Source organism: Lagenorhynchus albirostris, chromosome 10 (genome assembly GCF_949774975.1).
Source record: "Lagenorhynchus albirostris chromosome 10, mLagAlb1.1, whole genome shotgun sequence".
NCBI lineage: Eukaryota > Metazoa > Chordata > Mammalia > Artiodactyla > Delphinidae > Lagenorhynchus > Lagenorhynchus albirostris.
The window spans coordinates 83383838-83403984 of record NC_083104.1 but is presented as its reverse complement, the minus strand read 5'-3'; the positions used below and the strand labels follow the sequence as shown (position 1 = coordinate 83403984).

The 20147-nt window shown below is 44.5% G+C and overlaps 1 protein-coding gene and 4 non-coding genes across 5 annotated transcripts; 3 read left to right on the top strand and 2 right to left on the bottom strand.

The window, feature by feature from the left end:
• Positions 1–1606: 1606 nt before the first annotated feature.
• Positions 1607–1688, top strand: TRNAS-CGA (transfer RNA serine (anticodon CGA)). Its single transcript has one exon. It is a non-coding gene; the product is annotated as a tRNA-Ser (tRNA).
• A 1459-nt stretch (positions 1689–3147) lies between these two features.
• TRNAR-ACG (transfer RNA arginine (anticodon ACG)) lies at positions 3148–3220 on the top strand. The gene has a single exon. It is a non-coding gene; the product is annotated as a tRNA-Arg (tRNA).
• Positions 3221–8535: 5315 nt separating this feature from the next.
• TRNAL-UAA (transfer RNA leucine (anticodon UAA)) lies at positions 8536–8618 on the bottom strand. Its single transcript has one exon. It is a non-coding gene; the product is annotated as a tRNA-Leu (tRNA).
• A 2779-nt stretch (positions 8619–11397) lies between these two features.
• Positions 11398–11471, bottom strand: TRNAI-AAU (transfer RNA isoleucine (anticodon AAU)). Its single transcript has one exon. It is a non-coding gene; the product is annotated as a tRNA-Ile (tRNA).
• Positions 11472–13141: 1670 nt separating this feature from the next.
• Positions 13142–19664, top strand: PRSS16 (serine protease 16). The gene is made up of 12 exons (XM_060163458.1): positions 13142–13211; positions 13287–13447; positions 14284–14383; positions 14526–14655; positions 15430–15553; positions 15823–15900; positions 15987–16034; positions 16490–16780; positions 17543–17684; positions 19075–19254; positions 19334–19479; positions 19596–19664. Exons 1-12 carry the CDS (start codon positions 13142–13144, stop codon positions 19662–19664), a joined length of 1539 nt encoding a protein of 512 aa, XP_060019441.1.
• Positions 19665–20147: the final 483 nt, after the last annotated feature.

The following is a 20147-nucleotide window of genomic DNA, read 5'->3' as shown; positions in this document are numbered from 1 at the left end:
TAGAGTCACTTCACTCACTTATGAAGTGAGTGAAGGATTTCCTGTGAAAACAACTCCTGGGCACTGTCCACTGTAAAGAGAACTACACTCTGGTCAAGACAGAAAATAAAAAGAGAGCTATGCTCTTTTCTCTGCAAAAACAAATCAACAAAACAAGACACACACAAAAACAACTTTTAAAGTTGTATTTCTAGACCCAAAGGAGGAAGTTTAAGCTATTTAAATTCTGCTAATTCTTCCACTTCCTTCAGAACATCCTAGAGCAAATCAAGGGCTTTGAAGTCAGGGTGTGAAGATGGTGGGTCTGACCTACTGAGCTGGTCCTGGTTGCTCACAAATGGAAGATCCAATTCAGTGTCTGAAGAACATTCCAGAATCGTTTGATCTTGGATCAGGTGATTCTCCTAGAGACTCCCAGGTCTCCCGTGCCCTGTGTGTCCAGGGCTAGGCTTGGACAGCATTCCAGAACCTTCTTGCCTTTTTGCCTCAGGCTTCCTAGGTGGCTTCAAATCTTATTTGTGTGATTAGCTCCTTCTGAGGCTCGAAGTGAAGCCTCCTTCAGAGTGCTGACTATTGCTGAGTTCCAGAAAGGAAGGGCTAGTCACCATTCCAGAGGAGAACTCTGGTAAGAAAACTTTTCTCCTCCACTTCCTCATTTATACTGTTTTCTTGAGCCTTTATTTGATTTTTTAAATAGGTAACATCTAAAGTCTAATGTGACATGCAGTAAATTTCTTCCTCCTGCTTCCAAAGAATTCCACCTCCTTAGTCTCCAGCCCCTCAACTGGAAACTTTGTTGTGAGTTTACTGATTATCCTTGAGAGGTTTTTTTTTTTTTTGCTTTGTTTTGTTTTTGTAAAATGCATATACAATCTAACACAAATATATCTCCAATAGTATCATTCTATAGAGATTGCTCTGAACCTTGCTTCTACTTTATAGCATATGTATGTACATAGTGATCTTTATCATTTTGTTTTAAATATGCATAGCATTTCACTGTGTAGTTATGCCATAACTTATCTAATTAATAGTTCTGACTGACTAGGTTTTTCTCAATCTTACTATTACAGTTAATGCTGCAGAGAATAAGCTAGAACACAATATAATTTCTCATGTGTTCAAGTCTATGTTTTACATTTGTGGAAATGCTGTATCAAAGAGTATATGCATTTGAAATATTGGTAGATCCTGCCACATTGTCCTCCTAGCAGTAAGGCATAGTGTATTTGTGGAGAACACAAATGAGCAGAATCGTAGACACACTTAATACAACTCTTACTTCATTCAATGCCAAGAATGAAGCTAAACTAGGCAATCCATGAAGACTGTAGAAAATTTTAGAAAATCAAGGATTCTTGTGATGCTGGAATATTGCCTTCTCTCAAGGAGGTGAGACTTCGCAGCCTGGAGCCTGGCAGGATGGGGACAAGTTGGATGAGGCTGAGCGGAGAGATCTGATGAGGGAACTTGAGTGATCTCCTTTTACGTACTGCTTAAAGTAAACATGCCAAATAAGCAAGGATGGCCAGAATTGGTAAGCAAGATTATAAATCCGGGACCTATATGGTCTTTTTAGATTCCTAAATAGGGGCTAGCGATTCAAGCTGTGATGGCCGAGTGGTTAAGGCGTTGGACTCGAAATCCAATGGGGTTTCCCCGCGCAGGTTCAAATCCTGCTCACAGCGTTTCTCAGTGCTTTTTCCACTCAAATTACGAAATGACTTTCTCTGTGTGGTTCTCAATCTTCGTCTTATTACATAAACAAACTGAGGAGTAAGAAGGCAGCTTTCCGTCCCGTCCCGAGTACACTCTCAGTATTTTGGCTCTTCCATCCTCCCGCAAACTGGGCGGGTACCTGTGAATCACTTGAGCGCGGGGGCGGGGCTTCCTTCAGCCCAACTATCTGCAGCTACCCCTCAGTACCCGGGAAGCCTGAGACTTAGTGAACGCTCAAAACAGCTGCTTGTTTTGTATCCATTCTGTTAAATCTAAAAGTAGCAGCAGGTCCCAAAGGCAAAGGGAAACAAGAAATTCTGTTTTAAAAAATCTGTAATAAAAGTCCCCGCTCTGTTAATGGCGATGCAGGTAGCTTCCTTAAAGAGTTCTCTGGTATTTAAAAAAAAAAAAACAAAATAAAACAAAACAGTCTAGTGAGAACCATGAAGGTCTAGGATCATAAATATCTGTGTGTGTGTGTGTGTGTGTGTGTGTGTGTGTGTGTGAGCGCTCTTTAAAACATTGTACTATAGAAATGAGGAAACCGAGGCAAAGAGAAGATACACAACTTGCGCCAACGCAATAAATCTAACGAGGGAAGAGTACGGATAAAGGCTGTGGGCACCGTGACTGCACTCGGACCCAAACTATTGTACTTCTCGCTCAAAGAACTGCCCTCACTTATAAACACTTTTTTATCTCCACATACCTATTTCGCCTACGTTGAGCCCTTAAATATAGCTAGCCAATTTATGTAATGATACTGGTATTCTCTAATTTTATAATTATATTAACTCTGAACTTCTAAGTTCCTATATGAATTTGGTTCTTAAAGTGTTTACCTTTATTAAATTATTACCCCCATTTCGCCTAATTTGGGAGGGTGGGTGTTTCGGAATGTTTTTCTGCTGCTTAGAGTCTGAAATTATTTCCTGTGTAAAGAGTTTCAGCTCTTTGGAGAGTGAGATTGAAAAATATGATTAATACCTCAAGAATGTGTTTTATTCCACTTTCTCTTTCACTATATCAAAATTGAAAATTAAATGGATCACTAATTTTTGACCCATACTCAACATCAGTAAGTGCCAAAGGAAAATGAAATGACTTGATGAATGGACAGATGGACCGACTGTTAAAGAACCGTTCATAAGTAGAAACAATACAGACAGTCACGCACATAAATGGGGGGAAAATGCTAACCACAGTCGTTCTATCACATACATGATGCTCCAAGGCAGAAAATTCTTTCATAATTATAAATATTTTAAGTGAATGTAACTTATACAAATTGACCCCGAAGATAACCAATCAGTTTTAGAAGAATCCATAGGTCTTTCTTGTACAACTAACTTCCATCTGTATCATGAATCAACCGTTTTCTCAATGATTCTAGTGAATAATGAGTAATAGAGAGCATTATAACAAGGGGGGCCAGTGGCGCAATGGATAACGCGTCTGACTACGGATCAGAAGATTCTAGGTTCGACTCCTGGCTGGCTCGAGTTGCCCTTGTCTTTTAGGAAAAAATATATCTCTGTGTACATTTTTCAAATTGATAACAAATTCTTAACGTCCTTCGATCTGGTTCTTCACCTTGCATGGTGCCCGCCACACAGTGCAATTTTGGCTGTCCGTTAAGTCTGAATGGATGCGTAAGTTGTCTCTCTTCTGAAATGTCCTTTTAATCTCGTTTCTTTTAATGATACTGAGAAGGGGAGTTGACAGAAAGGTCTTTAGAAAGACAACTTTAAAAAATTAAATACGGAATATTATTTGACCATAAAAAGGAATGAATTTCTGATACATGCTACAACATGAATGAAACTTGAAGACTTCATGTTAAATGAAAGAAGCCAGACACAAAAAGCCTTATGTTGTATGATTCCATTTATATGAAATGTCCGGAATAGGCAAATCCATAGCGGCAGTAGTAGTTGCCGAGGGCTGCGGAAAGGATACAGAGTTGGTTTGCGGATGATGGAAATGTTTTAAAACTCGATAATGGCGATGGTTGCACAACTCTGGGAATATACTCAAAAACACTGAATTGTACACTTTATGTGAATATTATAGACTGTGAAGTATATCTTAGTTTTTAAAGATCAAAGAAGTGTCAAAGAAAAGAAACAAAGTCTGACCAGTATTGTCTTCATCAATTTTTCCCCCGTTGGGCAGGGCTCTCACTCTTCAGGCTCTTCCCCTGCACACTTTCTGTCTCTGAGCATCGGTCCTAGAGGAAAAAGAAGGGACATCAGCTGGAGAAACTGAAGCAGGAAAGCCGCTTCTGTGGACAAACGAAATCATAGCGTCCCCCTTAGGCCCTCTATTCAGCGATCTTGGCAAAGATCTGCCCTGACACCCGAGAAAGCTATTCAGACTCTTATCTCCCCGGCCAGCTCCGGATCTCAACTAGAAGAGCACGGCAGCCTCACCGCCGAAGACAGAGACTAAGAAAGTGTTCCGAGTTGTAAGCGATCCTAGACAAAAGTTAAACAGACAAGAGGAGGGCGACGGTGTCAAAGGAGAAGAGGAAAGTGGCAGTTTGGGGGTGGTGTCTCTTTCAACAGCTGGATCTCCCTGTAAGGTCTTCCTGGGGCGTGACTTCAGACGTTTGGGGCCGAGTGGAGGAGCCTGGGAAGGAAATCAAGGTGAAGCTGGGAAAGGAACAAAAACATGCAAAGGAGACTTTCATTTGTTGGTATTCATGTATTTATCTCACAAAAGTTGATTGACTCTGGACAATGTGCGTTGTGAGGGGTGCCGGCAACCGAAAGAATGAACCTGCCACGCGTCTAGACCTCGTTTGATACCTCATCTGTTGGGCTGTTACCGAATTAAAAGGGGAGCGGGGTGGGGAGAGAAGAAAGGTCCAAAGGATTTGGAACTTCCTGATGTAAATACTTCTCAAATCTTAGCGCGGAGAAGAATCGCTAAGAAAAAGTATTAAGCCCAGTTTTCTAGGCTTCACCGCCCTCCCCCCCAGAGATTCTATATTGGTACCAGGATGCAGCCCATGAATTTTTAGCAAGGTGATGCTTCTGCTGCTATTCCGCCGACCATACTTTAAGCAGTACTGGACTAGTGCGTTGTATTTTATTACCCACTTTTTCCAGCTAACATCAACAGGGAACTTCCACGGTAGAAGAAAAAAAAAAATAGAACATCTATATGGAGACGCTCACAACTTTAGTATTATTCCACTAGGCTTTAACCAACAAAGGTAACCGACTTTTCTACTCTCAAGATTTTTGGTTTGTTTTTCTCTTTTATAAACGTGTTTCATTGAATACTTTTTTTTTTTGGTGGTGGTGGTGGAGGCTTGTTTTAGAAAGAAGTCCGTTTCAACCTCCGTCTCAAATAAACAAAAAGACCTTTCTTTGATATAATAATCAAATCACTCTTGGATTTAAAGGAGATAAGCTAGGTTTTTTCAAAACTCTGCATATGGGGAACGTTCCTGCCCCCCCCAAAAAAAACTACAGAGATTATACTGTGAAGTGAGTATTTTTTCCTTTCCCCCAGAATGTTGTGGAAGTGCCCTGTCCAAAACAATAGCCATTAACACGTTTCTAAAATTTAGTTTTTTAAAAAAAGAATGTACAATATCTCATTAAATTTTTATTGATTGCATGTTGAAATGATAATATTAGGAGTTAAAACATTAAAATTAATTCCATTTGTTTATTTCTACTTCTTAAAATATGACTACTAGAAAAATTAAACTTACTTATTATGTGATATTATTTGTTAGCTCTCACATCTTTTTGCGGTTATTGATGTAGCAACATCAGTAAAGTGTAATCAGTTTGCCAAGGATGTGGTTCTTTGAAGCAGATGCCATGGCAGAGCCATATTCCAAAGAATTTGTTTGTTCTTTACTTCAAAAAATATCTGTATTCTTCTCCAAACGCAATTCTTAGTATGTGAAAATGAAAACTTTCTCACACTATATTTCTTTACTGTTTTTCTTTTTCTGTTCAAGAGGGCTCTGTGGGTTGGCTGGTTGAAGAGCGTGCTTAGTAAACAAAAGATCCTGGATTGCAATTTGGTGGAGCTGTCTCCATAGGTTTCATAATTTTGAAAAGTGTTAGCCCTCATTTTGTTGAACACAGTTTGGGGAATTGATCCTTGATCAAACCCGAGTTGTTCAATTGCTGTATGATGTGGAGAACTAAGAGCCTGATGTTTACTTTATAGATGTGGTTTCTGAAGGTGGCAGGCACTGGAAGTTTTCAAAGAAAAGAGGGAAAGACTGGATGGAGTATGTAAAAAGTTGCATGAAAAATCATTCCACACATGGCATGAATGAAGCACTGTAAATTATTATTTGGACACCAAACAGTTCAGAATTCTCATCAGATGACAATGCCCCTCTCATATGCAATGAGATTAACAGTGATTTGCTTTGCACATCATTGAATATTTTGTCTTTAATCAATGACTTTACCATCTGAGAGTTTGCAATGAGAGCTACAGCAGTTACTGGAAACCACTGTTTTTTATTTTGTATGATCCCCACAAACAGTGTTAATTCTTTTTTGCATCCTGGAATATTTACCACACATGATGTGGTCAATAAATATTTGTGAATGGATTCGTGAATATCCAGTTTCTTTTCTCTACTATTTTGGAAGTCAGTAGAATGGAGCTGGATGCTGGAGATGCTGACGGCTGCAGGAGCTCCTGGAACCAGAAAGCAAAACTCTTTCCTCCTACTGTGTCTCTCCTGCACCCCCTACTGACAAAATTTCGGTGCCAGCTGGCACAAGAAAATAAATGTTTAAAAGGTCCAGAACCCTTTTCAAACAGTAGTCTAAAAGGGTGAATGTGTGGCTGAGAAGTGCATTAGAAAAAAACCCTGTTTTTCCTCCTGTGTGTCTCCTTCACTACTCACACAAGAACACTTTGCTTCTGACACTTCTGGCCACCAACTACATGGGAGTTTTCCCCCCACCAAGCAATTCTACAGCACTAGCTGAGTGTCCTACAGTTTAACTCAATTCTGACACTATTTATCTGGAGATAGCATCAGATCCCACAGGTTACGGGCTTAGTCCCTCGAGACCGCACCCATTTCAGATGCCAATGGAAAGTAGTAGGTCCCCACGTTACCCCAACACATAAACAGATGACACATTTCAGTAGATTGTTGCAAACTAAAAGTTCAATAAATATGTTAAATTTAAACACACACACACAGTAAGACTAACTAGTCTACTAGTTAGTCTATCAAATGCCTTTGATAGACTAACTAGTAGACTCTATAGAGCTGAGAAAAGAAGTGATAAACTTGAAGGTAGACCTAAAAACTACCCAAGCTGAAACACCAAGAAAAAAAAGAAAAAAAGAGCATTGAAGAATTATTGATTAATATATTTGTAATCAGAATCCCAGGAGGTGAAGAGAAAAGAACAGAAAAAATATTTGAAGAGTTAGTGGCCGAGTATTTTCCCAAGATAATGAAATACAGATATCCCTCACTTTTCAAAAGTTCACTTTTCTGCCACTTCATTTTTAGGAAAGACCTACGTTTGTACCTGTTTTGTAGAAAGCCATTATAGAGGCAGCGTGCATCAGGAGCAGCAAGGGTGGGACCACAAAGCTCCTCCCCCAGGAACTACAGTCAGCATCTCAGCATCAAGCCGCTATAGCTTTGAACTGTGTCTGTGAGCATCTGTGCTTTACCTACATTTATTTTGTGCATCCATGTGCAAGAAGTGTCCTAAGGTAACTGCTTCTTCACTTCACACCAATTCAGCTTGTGAAAGGTTTTATAGGAACCTACTTTCCGATAGCAGAGGAAACCTGTACATCAAACCTCAGCTCCAAGGTCAGAGAATTCCTATCTATCTATCTATCTATCTATCTATCTACCTATCACCTATCTATCATCTATCTATCTATCTATCTATCTATCTACCTATCTATCTATTTATCTATCTATCTATCTATCTATCTATCTACCTATCTAAAACAGCAGACTTATCAGAAATTAGGTACACCAGAAGATAACGGAATGACATTTTAAAGTGATGAGAGGCTAAAAAAAAAGAAATTAAAAAAAAATCTGTTAACCCAAGCAAAAAATATTTTCCAAAAGTGAAGAAATAAAGGTCTTTCCAGACAAACAAAAACTGAAGAGTGCATTACTATCAGACCTGAAAAATAGGAAATGTTATAAGATGGACTTCAGGAAAAAGAAATACAAAAGAATGAATATCCATTTCTGTACATATAATGGAGGTACATATAAGGAATACTTTTTCCCAATTTTCACTCTAAAAATGATAGACTGTATTAAGCAAAAGTAGTAGTGACGTATTGTACAGTTACAGCATATATGAAAGCAAAATCTATGACAATAACACACACTATAGGAGGGAGTATATTATTACAAGCTTCTTACACTGCACTGGAAGCAGCATAACATTATTTGAAGGTGGACTTTGATTAATTGTAGCTGTATATAATAAACCCTAGGGAAACAACTAATGATTTTTTTAAGACATACAAATGATAAGGCAATGCTGGAGATATCATCAAATCATGTAAAATATTCATATATTTCAAAGACAGGAAGAAGATAAAAGAAAGGAACAAAGGACAAAGGGAACACATAGAAAACAACTAAGTTAGCGGATTTTGATACAAATATGTCAATATTTACGTTATATCTAAGCTATCTAAATCACCCAATTATAGATAGATCCTATCAGATTGGATAAAAGAAGTTCAGCGACATCTACATGCTGGACTATTTTCCAACTTTGTACAAGGAATTTTCATTTTCAGGTAAGACATCCGCTAAAAAGGAGTTACCGGGAGTGGGGTTCGAACCCACGCGGACACACGTCCATTGGATCTTAAGTCCAACGCCTTAACCACTCGGCCATCCCGGTGCCCTGAACCAGCAATAACATGCCAAGTATTACTGGGTTAAAATTAATTAGACTTCCTAGTCCCTGGAAGATTATGAATAATTTTACACACGTGAAATCTGGGACCAAGCTTTAAAGAGAGAAAACAAATCCTTGTAATGTTTCTTGGAAAAAACTAATGAAAACGTTTATTTTCACTAGTTTATTAGTTTATCTAATCACAAGTTTGTGCCACGCTTTAACCAGGGTTAGGGAAACTCTGAACCACCCCGATCTTATGGACTTACATTAAGATGAGGAATATTATGACAAAAAAAAAAAAAAGCACATGATGCTGCAGGAATACATACTTTTCCAGACACAACTCACTATGCTCAAGAGAAGACACTTCTTTTAGTGGATCTGGAAAGAAAAACCAAAGAGGAAAGGAAGTGGTATAACAGAGGTGGTGAGAATGCAGCCTCATGAACCATGTCTCAAGACTCTACAAAGGTGGAACGTACATGTTTTATTACTCACTACAGAACACTGTTTTGCCCCATTCCAAACCCACTGAATCGAATTGTCCAGGTAAGGGCTTCAGGTTTGGAATCAGAGGACAGTTAATATCGAAACAAGTTCCTCTTGGAGTACATTTGGAAAACCCTAGTGCAAGCATATGGAATTTGGAATTTGAATACAGGACATTGGTTTTAATAAGGAAGTATTTTAAACAGAAGTTCTAACTCTCCACTAATGAAATTTCTTTCCTGAGTACTTACTATGTGCTAAGTGCTGAGCCAGGTGTACATAATCTACCAAGTCAGTAAGACGCTGCCAGACACTTCGGGGTTGGGGTACTGGGTTGTTTAAGAACTCATTAAAACAGGTTTCAGATGGGTATTTGGGGAGTTGTGTTGAAAGTCTGTGAAGGATTCTGGAACCAGAGATGAAATTAAATCCTGAAGTAGGGTTTGGAATAGAAGTAATTTATAAACATCATAAAACATCTATTGCAAGCCACAAAAATAAATAAATACAGTCACCACTTGGTATCTGCATCTGAAGGGATTGGTTCCTGAAACCCCCTCAGATACCAAAATTTGTGGCTGATTAAGATCCTTACAATCGGCCCTCCCTATCTGTGGGTTCTGCATCCCATACAATAATATGAGAGGATTGTGTCAGCTGTAACATACAAGCACAAAAGGTCCAAGGGCAACTCTCCTCAAGCTTAAAACCATTGATGCAGAAGGAGTCCGTCCCTTGTTGGCAATGCACAATGCTTACTGAGTTCAAAAACCTATGTCCTCTTTTGCCGTATAAAACCAGGAGAAAGGAATATGTCACTCATTTCACTGGTCCATCCAGTGCCAGGTTCTGTCTCTGGCCTTTTAGATACTATGTGCTAATGAGCAAAGACATGGCCTGAGAGATTCTTGCCTTTGCATATTGGGAGAAATCCAGGCCTGTCAATGTCTGGGTCAGAGCTGAATTGGGAGGGGTGAGTAGTGGGTGCAAGAAAGGGCATATCAGAAAAAGGAGTCCCCATACATTGACATACACAAGAGTTTTTCTATTGTTCTGTTATTGTAATTCTTTTTTGGTCAGTATTTTTATTGAGGTATAATTGACATAAACCTTATATTAATTTCAGGTATAAAATGTAGTGATTTGATATTTGTATATACTACAAAATGATCACCACAATAAGTCTAGTTAACATCCATCACTATACATTGTTACATATTTCTTTGTGTGATGAAAACTTTTAGGATTTATTCTCTTAGCAACTTTCAAATATTCAACACAGTGCTATTAACTATTTTACCATGGTGTACCTTACATCCCCATAACTTATTTTATAACTGGAAATTTGTACCTTTTGACCCCTTTCATTCATTTAGCCCATCCCCCAACCCCTGCCTCTGGCAACCGCCAAACTCTTCTCTGTGTCTGTGAACTCGATTTTGATTTTGTTTTTTAGATTCCACATGTAAGTGAGATCATGCAGAATTTGTCTGTTTCTGTCTCACTTATTTTCTCTTAGCATAATGCCCTCAATGTCATTAAAAATTAATGAAAATTCATTAATAATAAAAATCAGTGTTTTTATTATACATTACTTGGATATTTAAACAACTAACTTTGCTTTATGCCAAAGTAAAATATTGAGAACACATACTAATCACAAACTTAGGAAAAGACTGATTGTCCTGTAGCAGTGGTGACAAGTAGCCACCAGACATGAATTTAAACCAATTCAATCTACCCATGACAATTGTTTTGTGAACATACTTTTGCATGACAACCAATCACTGTCAACCCCTGCTTTCTGAAAGTGAGCCAGCCAGGGATGCACTCACTCCAATAAACATACCTTTGAGTGCCAACCAAACAACAGCAGTTCCTCCCAATAACCATGCTTCCATAGAATATGTCAACCCGCTTAGCCTCTGAAAGCCTATCTTAAGCCCCCTCCCAGAAAACATCAGCCATAAGCTCTTTCAAAGGGACTGTGCCTTACCAACACCACTCCCTCCTTAAATGAACTTTGGTTTTGTATTTCAAGTATTGAGTGATGAAAATGCACCTTTGTCAAACCTGAAATATCTAAATTTCACTTCTTGCTGGGACTATGTTTGCTGGGGGTGGGGGGGGCGGGGAAAGCAGGGGGTGGTGACAAGGAAGGTAGTTGCCATTGCTGAAGAACAAATTAAGTCAACATTTAATCCCAATTTTATGTCTGCGAGGTTATTTCCAATTTGATAACGTGCCTGCAGGAAGATTATTTAGTAACTGAAGAGCCAAAAACACGGGCTGGCCAGTACGGGGATCGAACCCGCGACCTTGGCGTTATTAGCACCACGCTCTAACCGACTGAGCTAACCGGCCATGCGACGCAGAGTTGTCGCCTTTCACATAAAATAACAGGTTTCACATTCTTGTGCCCACCTACAACTAAATGATACGTCCACAAATTGGACAACCTAGAAGAAATAGATTCCTAGAAATATACAACCTACCGACACTGAATCGTGATGAAACAGAAAATCTGAACAGTCCTATTCTAACAGGGAGATTGAATCAGTAACCAAAAACCTCCCAACAAACAAATGTCTAGGACCAGACGGCTTCGCGCGTAAATTCTACCAAACATTCAAAGAAGAATTAAGACCAGTCCTTCTCAAACTCGTCCAAAAAGTAGAAGAGGGGGAGGCTCTTCCAAATACATTTTACCAGGCAAGCATTACCCTGAAACCAAACCCAGACAAGGTTGCCACCTCACATATTGCAATATGGGGAAGTCATTGTGACTTATACATGATTTGGTGTGAACTTTATGCTAACTAGAACAGCCTGTCTTGTGACCCATCAAACATACCTTGTACATCTGCTTTAACCATTGAAAAGGGTGCATTGTCCAGAAGTAAAATATGTCCGTTTTGAAGATAGAGATAAAGCTAAGAGGATTGTTGATAGTCCAAGTCAGAGATGATGGTGGCTAGAAGAAAGTGAGAGCGCTGGAGGTGGGGAGAAGTTGTTGGATTCTGGATAAATTTTTAGAGTAGAACCAGCAACATTAGTTGATGGATTAGTCATTCGCTCAACAAACATTTATTGATTGCCCACTATGTACACTGTAGTAAGGACCCAACATTTAGCAATGGACAAAAGAGATGAAAATCCGTAGCCCCATGGAGCTTACCTTCTAGTCTGGGAGACAGATGATGAACCATATAAATAAATAAAATATGTATACTTCTGATAGTGATGTTGCTATGAAGAAGAGTAAAGAATAAAGGAGACCTACAGGTTTGACAATTTGTAAAGAGCTGACCATGGAAGACCTATCTGACCTTTGAATAGAGATCTGGCTGAGGTGAGGGAGCACGACATGAGGGTTTATGGAGAAAGAGGAATCCACAGTGAGAACAGCAGGAGCAAGCCTGAGATACTCAAAGTGTTCTAAGGACTCTAAGGAACGTGGTGAGATTGCGAGTCAGAGGGTTGGTGGGGGGGTTGATGATGGGCAGAAAAAGGGGGACACTGGAAAATAGACATGGCGAGACTAAACGAGAGAGAGACTGAAATAGAGAGAAGACTGAAAGAGAAGCGAGAAACAAAGAGAGGGACAGACTGAGTGTTGGGGCAACTGAGGGGGACTGAAAGTGTGCTGAGGGCAGAGAGAGGAAGAGGGGGTCCTGAGGTAGAAAGAAGTGGTGACTGAAGGAAAGAAGAGACTGAGGCACAGGCAGGGAGACTGAGGGCCTGTGGGGAGGGAGATCAGGGGGCAAGAGAGGAGAAAATCGGGAGCAGAGAGAGAAGTAATTGGATATCCAGGGGCCACACCAGCAGGTCTCTATATACAGACTCTGGCGTCCCTGCCTCGCTTTAGTGGTTCCAACAGAAGCTTGACCTGTCCCAGGACAGGAGTCTGGAAAGAAAGCTGAGCTCCTGATCAAAGACTATAAATTTAAAGGCCAGCCCTGGGAACGTTAGATGAAGTCGAGTGAGCGGGGAGAACACAGCACCTAGAGCCCTTGCACAGAGGACTGGACACCATGGCCATTGGGCCTGTCCCGTGGCTGGGCCCTTTGCTCCTGGTTTCCCTCTGGGGGTCCTCAGCTCCAGGTAGGAGGATCCTGAGTGTCAGGCAGGGGGTCCTAAGGGGGCCTGGCCTGACTCTTTCCCCTCCATGTCCCACAGCTTCCCTCCTTAGGCGCCTAGGTGAGCACATTCAGCGGTTTCAGGAGAGCTCTGGCCTGGGCCTGAGCCTGGACCCAGGAGGTGTGGCCCTCCCAAAAGAGGGGTGGCTGGAGCAACCACTGGACCCCTTCAATGCCTCCGACAGACGATCCTTCCTGCAGGTGAGGCCCGGAGAGGGGGAGACCACTGTGTCCCCTGCCCCCCTCCTTAGTCTCCCTACCCTGCCCCTCGGTCTCTGCTTTCCGTTCCTATCTCTACACCTCTGTCTCCCCATCCCTCTCCCCCTCAGTCTTATCCAATGCCTGCTGTCAGAATCCCTTATGGCCCTTTAGTCTAGCCCCTCTGGTTTTTTGATTTGCCCTCTAACCCCTAATCTCCCCTTCTTTTCTTCAGCCTCCCACTTTTTTTGTCCCGCAGGTCCTGTCCTTCAGTTTTTCTTTTTCCCTGTCATTCACTCTCACTCCCTCACTGCCCCTCAACACCACCCCCGCATCCTTCAGATTACACACTAAACCCACCACCAAGTCTCAGTATGGAGCAAAAATCTGGACCATCTTTGGAACCAGACCTGGCTAACAATAGGCACTTGAAGGTATCTACTGAATGAATGAACAGATTTACCATTTTTCACACCTACTCTATCCACAGTCTCCAGAGGTCATCTCACGTAGGCCCTATTCCTAAATCCATCTGCATTCATTACTTATTCTACAATTATTATTTCAATATATTGCAAGTGCCTAACAAGTGCTAGCCACTATTCTTGACCCTGGGGATATAAGAGTGAAAAAGCTGACAAAAATATCTGCTCTTGTAGATCTTACATTCTAGATGAGGAGACAAAGAGGAGAGAAATGAACACATAAATAAACAAGCCTATTTCAGATACTATAGGTATACAGAGATCCATTAGGGAGAGAGACTGGAGCGAACAGGGAATAAAGAACAGGTCAGAACTCTCACAGTCCCATTTCTTCTTCCCCATCCTACCTCTTAGCGGTATTGGGTAAATGACCAACATTGGACCAGCCAGGATGGGCCTGTATTCCTGCATCTGGGGGGCGAAGGCAGCCTTGGGCCTGGCTCAGTGATGAGAGGTAAGATGCAAGGGTGAGGAAAGACATAGATGAGTAGCTGGTGGAGGCCAGGAAGGGGAGTTGCATATTGCAGTGCTATGAGGCCTGAGGGTTGCAGGAGTTGACACCCACTTCACACACACCCCCTCTGGACTCTTCACAGGGCATCCTGCAACCCTGGCCCCAGTCTGGGGGGCCCTGGTGATAGGTCTGGAACATAGATTTTATGGCCTGAGTATACCCGCTGAGGGGCTCGACGTGGCCCAGCTCCGCTTCTTGTCCAGCCGCCATGCGTGAGTAGGGGTCGGGAAAGTGTTTGGGGTCATGGGACTGAGGATGTCTGTGTTTTGGCATCTCTGCATCTGTGTCTCTCTGCTCCACTGCCCAAAGTTGACCTCTGAGTCTCTGGTCCCATGTTTTTGTCTCTGTCTTTCAGTGTCCTGTTCTTTCTTTCCCCATCTCTGGGTCTCTCTCCTTCCCTTTCCCCCAACCCCCCCTTCCACTGTATTCTTACGTTTTGCTGTCTCACTATGGCCTGTTGGTCCAGACCACCAGCATCTCTTACCTGGATGACAGAGCCTCCTCACTGGTCTCCTTGTTTCTGCCCTTGATCCCTCCAGTCTATTCTCCAGATGAAGCAGAGTGCTCATTAGAGCATAAACCAGATCACCTCTCTCCCGGCTCAAATCCTTCACATATCTCTCATCACACTCACAGTAAAGACAAAAGCTTTGCAATGGCCACAAGGTCTGGTTGGCTCTGGCTCCCCAGTTAACTCTCTGATCTCTCCTACAGGCTAGATTTTCACCCAAACTGCCTTGGAGGTTTTCCCTCTCCCACCTAGTCTGGAAGAGAATGGTGGAGGCTTTCCAGATGGGTCTCCCCTGACCTAGGCACTCATGAAGAAATGAGTTTGTGGGCATGCGGAGTCCTCAGAAATACCTCATGAGAAAAGAGCCCTAGCTTCTGGCCAAACTCCCTCCATTCTCCATTCCCGCCTATACAATGGGGGAATTTTCAGGGATTCCCGGTGTTGGGGACTGACCCAGCCTCCCCTCTGACCCTAGGCTGGCCGATGTGGTCTCTGCCCGCCTCGCACTCTCCCGCCTCTTCAACGTCTCCTTCTCCAGCCCCTGGCTCTGCTTCGGAGGCTCCTATGCCGGCTCCCTGGCTGCCTGGGCCAGGCTGAAGGTCCCGGGACTCCTCTGGGAGGACTGGGGGGAGGGAACTTGGACTCCGGGGTCCCCAACTCAGATAATAGAATACCTGCCCACCACACTCCCTCCTCCCACACTCTCCTTTCCGCCCAGAAGAGCTTCCTACAATCTGCCTCCACGGGAGTCCCGTGTGTAGAAGGTAGGGACTTGCCTAAGATCACACAACAAGTGAGTGACACAGGGGCGGGAAGATATGGGATCCCAGTCCCTAAGCCCCCAGGCTGACAACTTCTCCTCCCTCAGTTTCCCCATCTCATTTTCGCCTCCGTCGCCTCTTCCGCTCCGGTGCGGGCCATACTGGATTTCTCCGAGTATAATGACGTAAGGATGGCGGGCGGTGGGTCCGGGTGGGGAGGAGGGCCTCAGTGGTCGGAGTCACCTGATACTCTCCGGCGGTCGGACTTTAGGTGGTGTCTAGAAGCCTAATGAACACTGCGATTGGCGGATCCCTGGAGGTAGGATGTGGGGCCCAGTCCAAGGGGGATAGGGAGAGAGAAGAGGCCTTGAGGATGGGGGCCAAAAGAAAAGGTTGAAGCTTGCAAGATGTCGGGGTCTGAGGGACTTGGGAGCCCCGAGAGGTAGGTGGATTTGGGAAGAAGGCGGGAGCTGAAGATGGGTCCGGGTACCAAGAAAGGAGGAGACCCAACAGGGGCGGGGCTGATACGGAGGCGGGGCCTGGGGACAGACGACCCTATCAGGAGGCTGTTCCACTGTGGGGCGGGGCCTGGGGGACGACCCGGAGGAGGAGCCGGAAGAGGGCGGGGCTTCGGGTCTGAGTGGCGTTCAACAGACCCCGGGATGAATCTGGCGCCGGGAAAGTGGGGAGCCCAGGGAGGATGCAGGTCGTGGAAAGGGAAAGGCCGGGGCCCGGGTCCGAGTCTTCGCCAACGCTGCCTCTCGTTCCCAACAGTGCCGGGCTGCTGCGTCCGCAGCCTTTGCGGAGGTGGAGCGACGGCTGCGCGCGGGCCGCTCGGCTCAGGCAGCGCTGCGAGCGGAGCTGGGCGCATGTGGGTCCCTGGGGCGCGCTGCGGACCAGGCAGAGCTGCTGGGGGCGCTGCAGGCACTCGTGGGAGGGGCAGTGCAGTACGACGGGCAAGCGGGAGCGCCGCTGAGTGTGCGACAGCTCTGCGGACTCCTTCTCGGGGACCGGGGCAACTGCAGGAGCCCTGCGCCCTACCGCGGGCTTCGTCGGGCAGTGCAGGTGAGCACCCCCGAGCACCGCCAGGCGTCGGCAGACAAGGGTTCCTGCTCCACCTCCGCTGTGTGATCTTCGTCAAGCGTAAAGCCTTCTGCACCTTAGTTTCCTCATCTGTAAAATGGGTATGACATCTCATAGGGACCTCGGAGGTGAAATGAAGTAGGGGCATGGAAAACACTCAACAGGGAGCCTGGCACACCGTATGCAAATGTTAACGACTATGCTTACTATCTAGCTTGCCTACCTTGTTCTGGCCTCTTCCTGGAGCCTGCAACAGCGTCTAGCACACAGCAAGCTCTCAATTAGTATTTATAGAATGAAAAACGGTAGCCCTGGGGACACAGTTCTCCTAGAGACCGGGCTCCCAGCCTCGGAATCCACAGCTACAATCCAGCTGTCACTTTTCCAGCGTTTTCTGCACCAAGTACTGTGCAGTGTGCTTCACATTTATTATTTCATTGAATTCTCACAATAGTTCGAGGTAGGCACAGCTGAGGAAACTGAGATCTAAGATATTCTCACATGTCCAAGATCTCACAGGTAAGATGTTCTTGGTCATCTAGTACCTTAATCTCTAACCCACAGGGACCTAGGCCCCCACCGCCTCTGACGACTGAATCCCAGGAGAACTCAGGGACTCACTCTTCTGACTTCTGACTTTTGACTTGTAGGGATCTATGGCTCCTTGCCCTGGCTTGATGGGGGGAAGGGAGGAATGTATGTATGTATGTATGTATGTATGTATATATGTATATTGTCCCCTAGGTTGTCACACACAGCCTGGGTCAGAAGTGTTTAAGCTTTTCTCGAGCAGAGACAGTGGCACAGCTGAAGGTCACAGAAACCCAAGTGGCCGGCGTTGGCGACCGGCAGTGGTTGTACCAGACCTGTACCGAGTTTGGCTACTGTGAGTGACTGGCCTAACCCTCACCCCCAAAACATACATTCTGTGCTATGCCCAGACAAGCCATCTAACAGGTAGTCTGGACTCGTTTTCATTTCCATAGGACAACTAGCCGGACTGCTGGGCCTCGTTTAACCTGCAGGTGTGGGGTGTGGGGTGAACAGCCGTACTAGAGCGTGCATGTGTGCTTGGCCCTCACGCACCTTCTCACTCACACACTTAGCCCTCAACATGAGTGATCGTCCCTTCAATCATCTCTTCATCTGTGTGCCTGTCCCAGGAATGGCCCTACCCTCTCCAGTTACCAGGCTAGAAACCCTAACAGTGCTTTGCATGCCTCCTTCCCATCATCCCCATAGCTTGTCATCACTGAGTCTTGCCCACTCTTTATCCTGGACAACTCTGCAGTTCACCCAACCCCTTTCTCTTCCCACCTCTGCTGTCCTGGTAGGGACCCCCATGCTCTCCTGCCTGGATCCCTGACCCAGCCTCTTCTCTGGTCTCTAGGACTTCCCTTCACCCATACAATGCAACTTCCTCACAGGGCTTTGCATATTTTGACACCCACCCCCCCCACACCCCCACCCGGCCCGATATACCAATCTTCCTAATCCTCAGACATTTCCTTGGATTACTTATCTTCCCCTCTTCACACAGTTTACTCGTTTTCAAGTCTCAACACAAGATGTCCCCTCCTCAGGAAGGGAGGCAGATCTCTCAAGATAAGTCTGCCTCCCTGCGCCCCACCCCATTAGCTCCTTGTTCTTCTCCTTAGCACTTTCCACAGTCTTACCATACATTCTTTATTGCCTATCTCCCCTCTGGACTGTGAGTCCTGTGACAGCAAAGCCTGGGGCTATTGTGTTGTCACTATGTTCCCAATATATTGTTCAACATATATCTGACTACATGGTAGGTGCTCAAATAAATGGTGAAGGAAGGAATGAATTAATGTGAGACTGAGAAGTTAGATTTACCCTGAAAGCACAGAGGAGCTATGGATATTAAGCAGGGGTCCAATTTGTGCTTTCAGCACTGCAGGCTCCTTCTCACCTCTAGACCTTCGCACATGCGGCTTCCTCTTTTCTTTCTTTGTTTGCCTCACTCCGGCTAATTCCTTAAGGTCTAATCCCTTGCAGGATGCTGTCCCTGAGCCCACTGTGCTCCCTCTGAGACGGCCCCACCCCTACCCCAGGCCTTTGTCCATAACAGCCCTGATCGTTCTGGGCCATCACTGTCTGGGGCTGAGTATGTCTCTGACAGGAACCATGAACTTATTGAAAGGAGGGTCTGGAGCTGTCTTGATCATCAGTGGGGAGAGCTCTGTAAATGATTATTAAAGAGGTAGGGGGCTGGCTATGTACTCCACACTTATGGATACCTCTCTCCACAGATGTCACCTGTGAGGTCCCTGGATGCCCTTTCTCCCAGCTCCCAGCTCTGCCCTCCCAACTAGAGCTATGTGAGCAGGTGTTCGGGTTTTCAGCCTCATCCATAGCCCAGGCTGTGTCGCAGACGAACTCCTACTATGGTGGCCAGACCCCAGGGGCCACCCAAGTGCTGTTTGTTAATGGTGAGCGTGCTATCAGAACCTGACTCCTTAGTGTCTACCTGGCCCCAGCTCAACACACCATTGTCTCCTTTCTTTCCAGGGGATATAGACCCCTGGCATGTGCTAAGTGTAACACAGCCTTTGGGACCCTCAGAATCAGCCCTTCTCATCCCTAATGCTTCTCATTGCTTGGACATGGCACCTGAGAGACCCTCAGACTCCCCCAGCCTCCGCCTAGCACGCCAGGTAAGCGAGAAAAAGCTCTGGGTGATTTGCACTGTCACTTGCATAGTAATTTGCATGTTCCTGCTCTCTACTAGTGCTGGAGTCTGACTGTCCAAATTCTCTCCACCTCGCCACAGAACATCTTCCAGCAGCTGCAGACCTGGCTTGGTCCGGCAAAGAAGAGCCAGGTTAGGGGTGGGGTCTGAGCCCCACATCCTCACCATTCCCCGTGTGGCCACCTCAGTCCTGGATGTATACACTTATTGGACAAGAAAAAGCTTGTTTTGAAAGAGGAAATTCCCAGGAATTCGGATTTAGCACCTGTTCTGCATAAAACTGACTTGTGTCTGCAAACGTCCTCACTCCCAACTAAAAGTGCTTTGTTACAAAGAGTTATGTGAATATAAGTGATTCTCCTCATCGTGAATATTGTTATTTTAAATGTCAAAGAAATATGGCTCTTTATGCTCATCTCCTCCCCCTGCAAATCAGCTTCTGTCTCAAATTCTGCTCAGCTCCTGGACTGGGCACCTTGCTTCATGTCTCTCTCTGGACCGCAGACCCTGACCTGTCTCTGCTTCTCACTGTTTGTCTCACTGTGCCCTCCTCCCTCAGTCTCTTCCTGTCTAACTTGTCTCTGTCTCTAATTGTCTCTCAACCTCCTCCTGTTTCTCTGGATATCTTTCTTT

Bases quoted from the DNA above. Each gene is read 5' to 3' on its own strand.
- PRSS16 (XM_060163458.1), top strand. From the start codon at position 13,142: ATGGCCATTGGGCCTGTCCCGTGGCTGGGCCCTTTGCTCCTGGTTTCC. The intron at 13,212-13,286 runs GTAGGAGGATCC...CATGTCCCACAG, and splicing joins CTGGGGGTCCTCAGCTCCAG to CTTCCCTCCTTAGGCGCCTA. The intron at 14,384-14,525 runs GTAAGATGCAAG...GACTCTTCACAG, and splicing joins GCCTGGCTCAGTGATGAGAG to GGCATCCTGCAACCCTGGCC.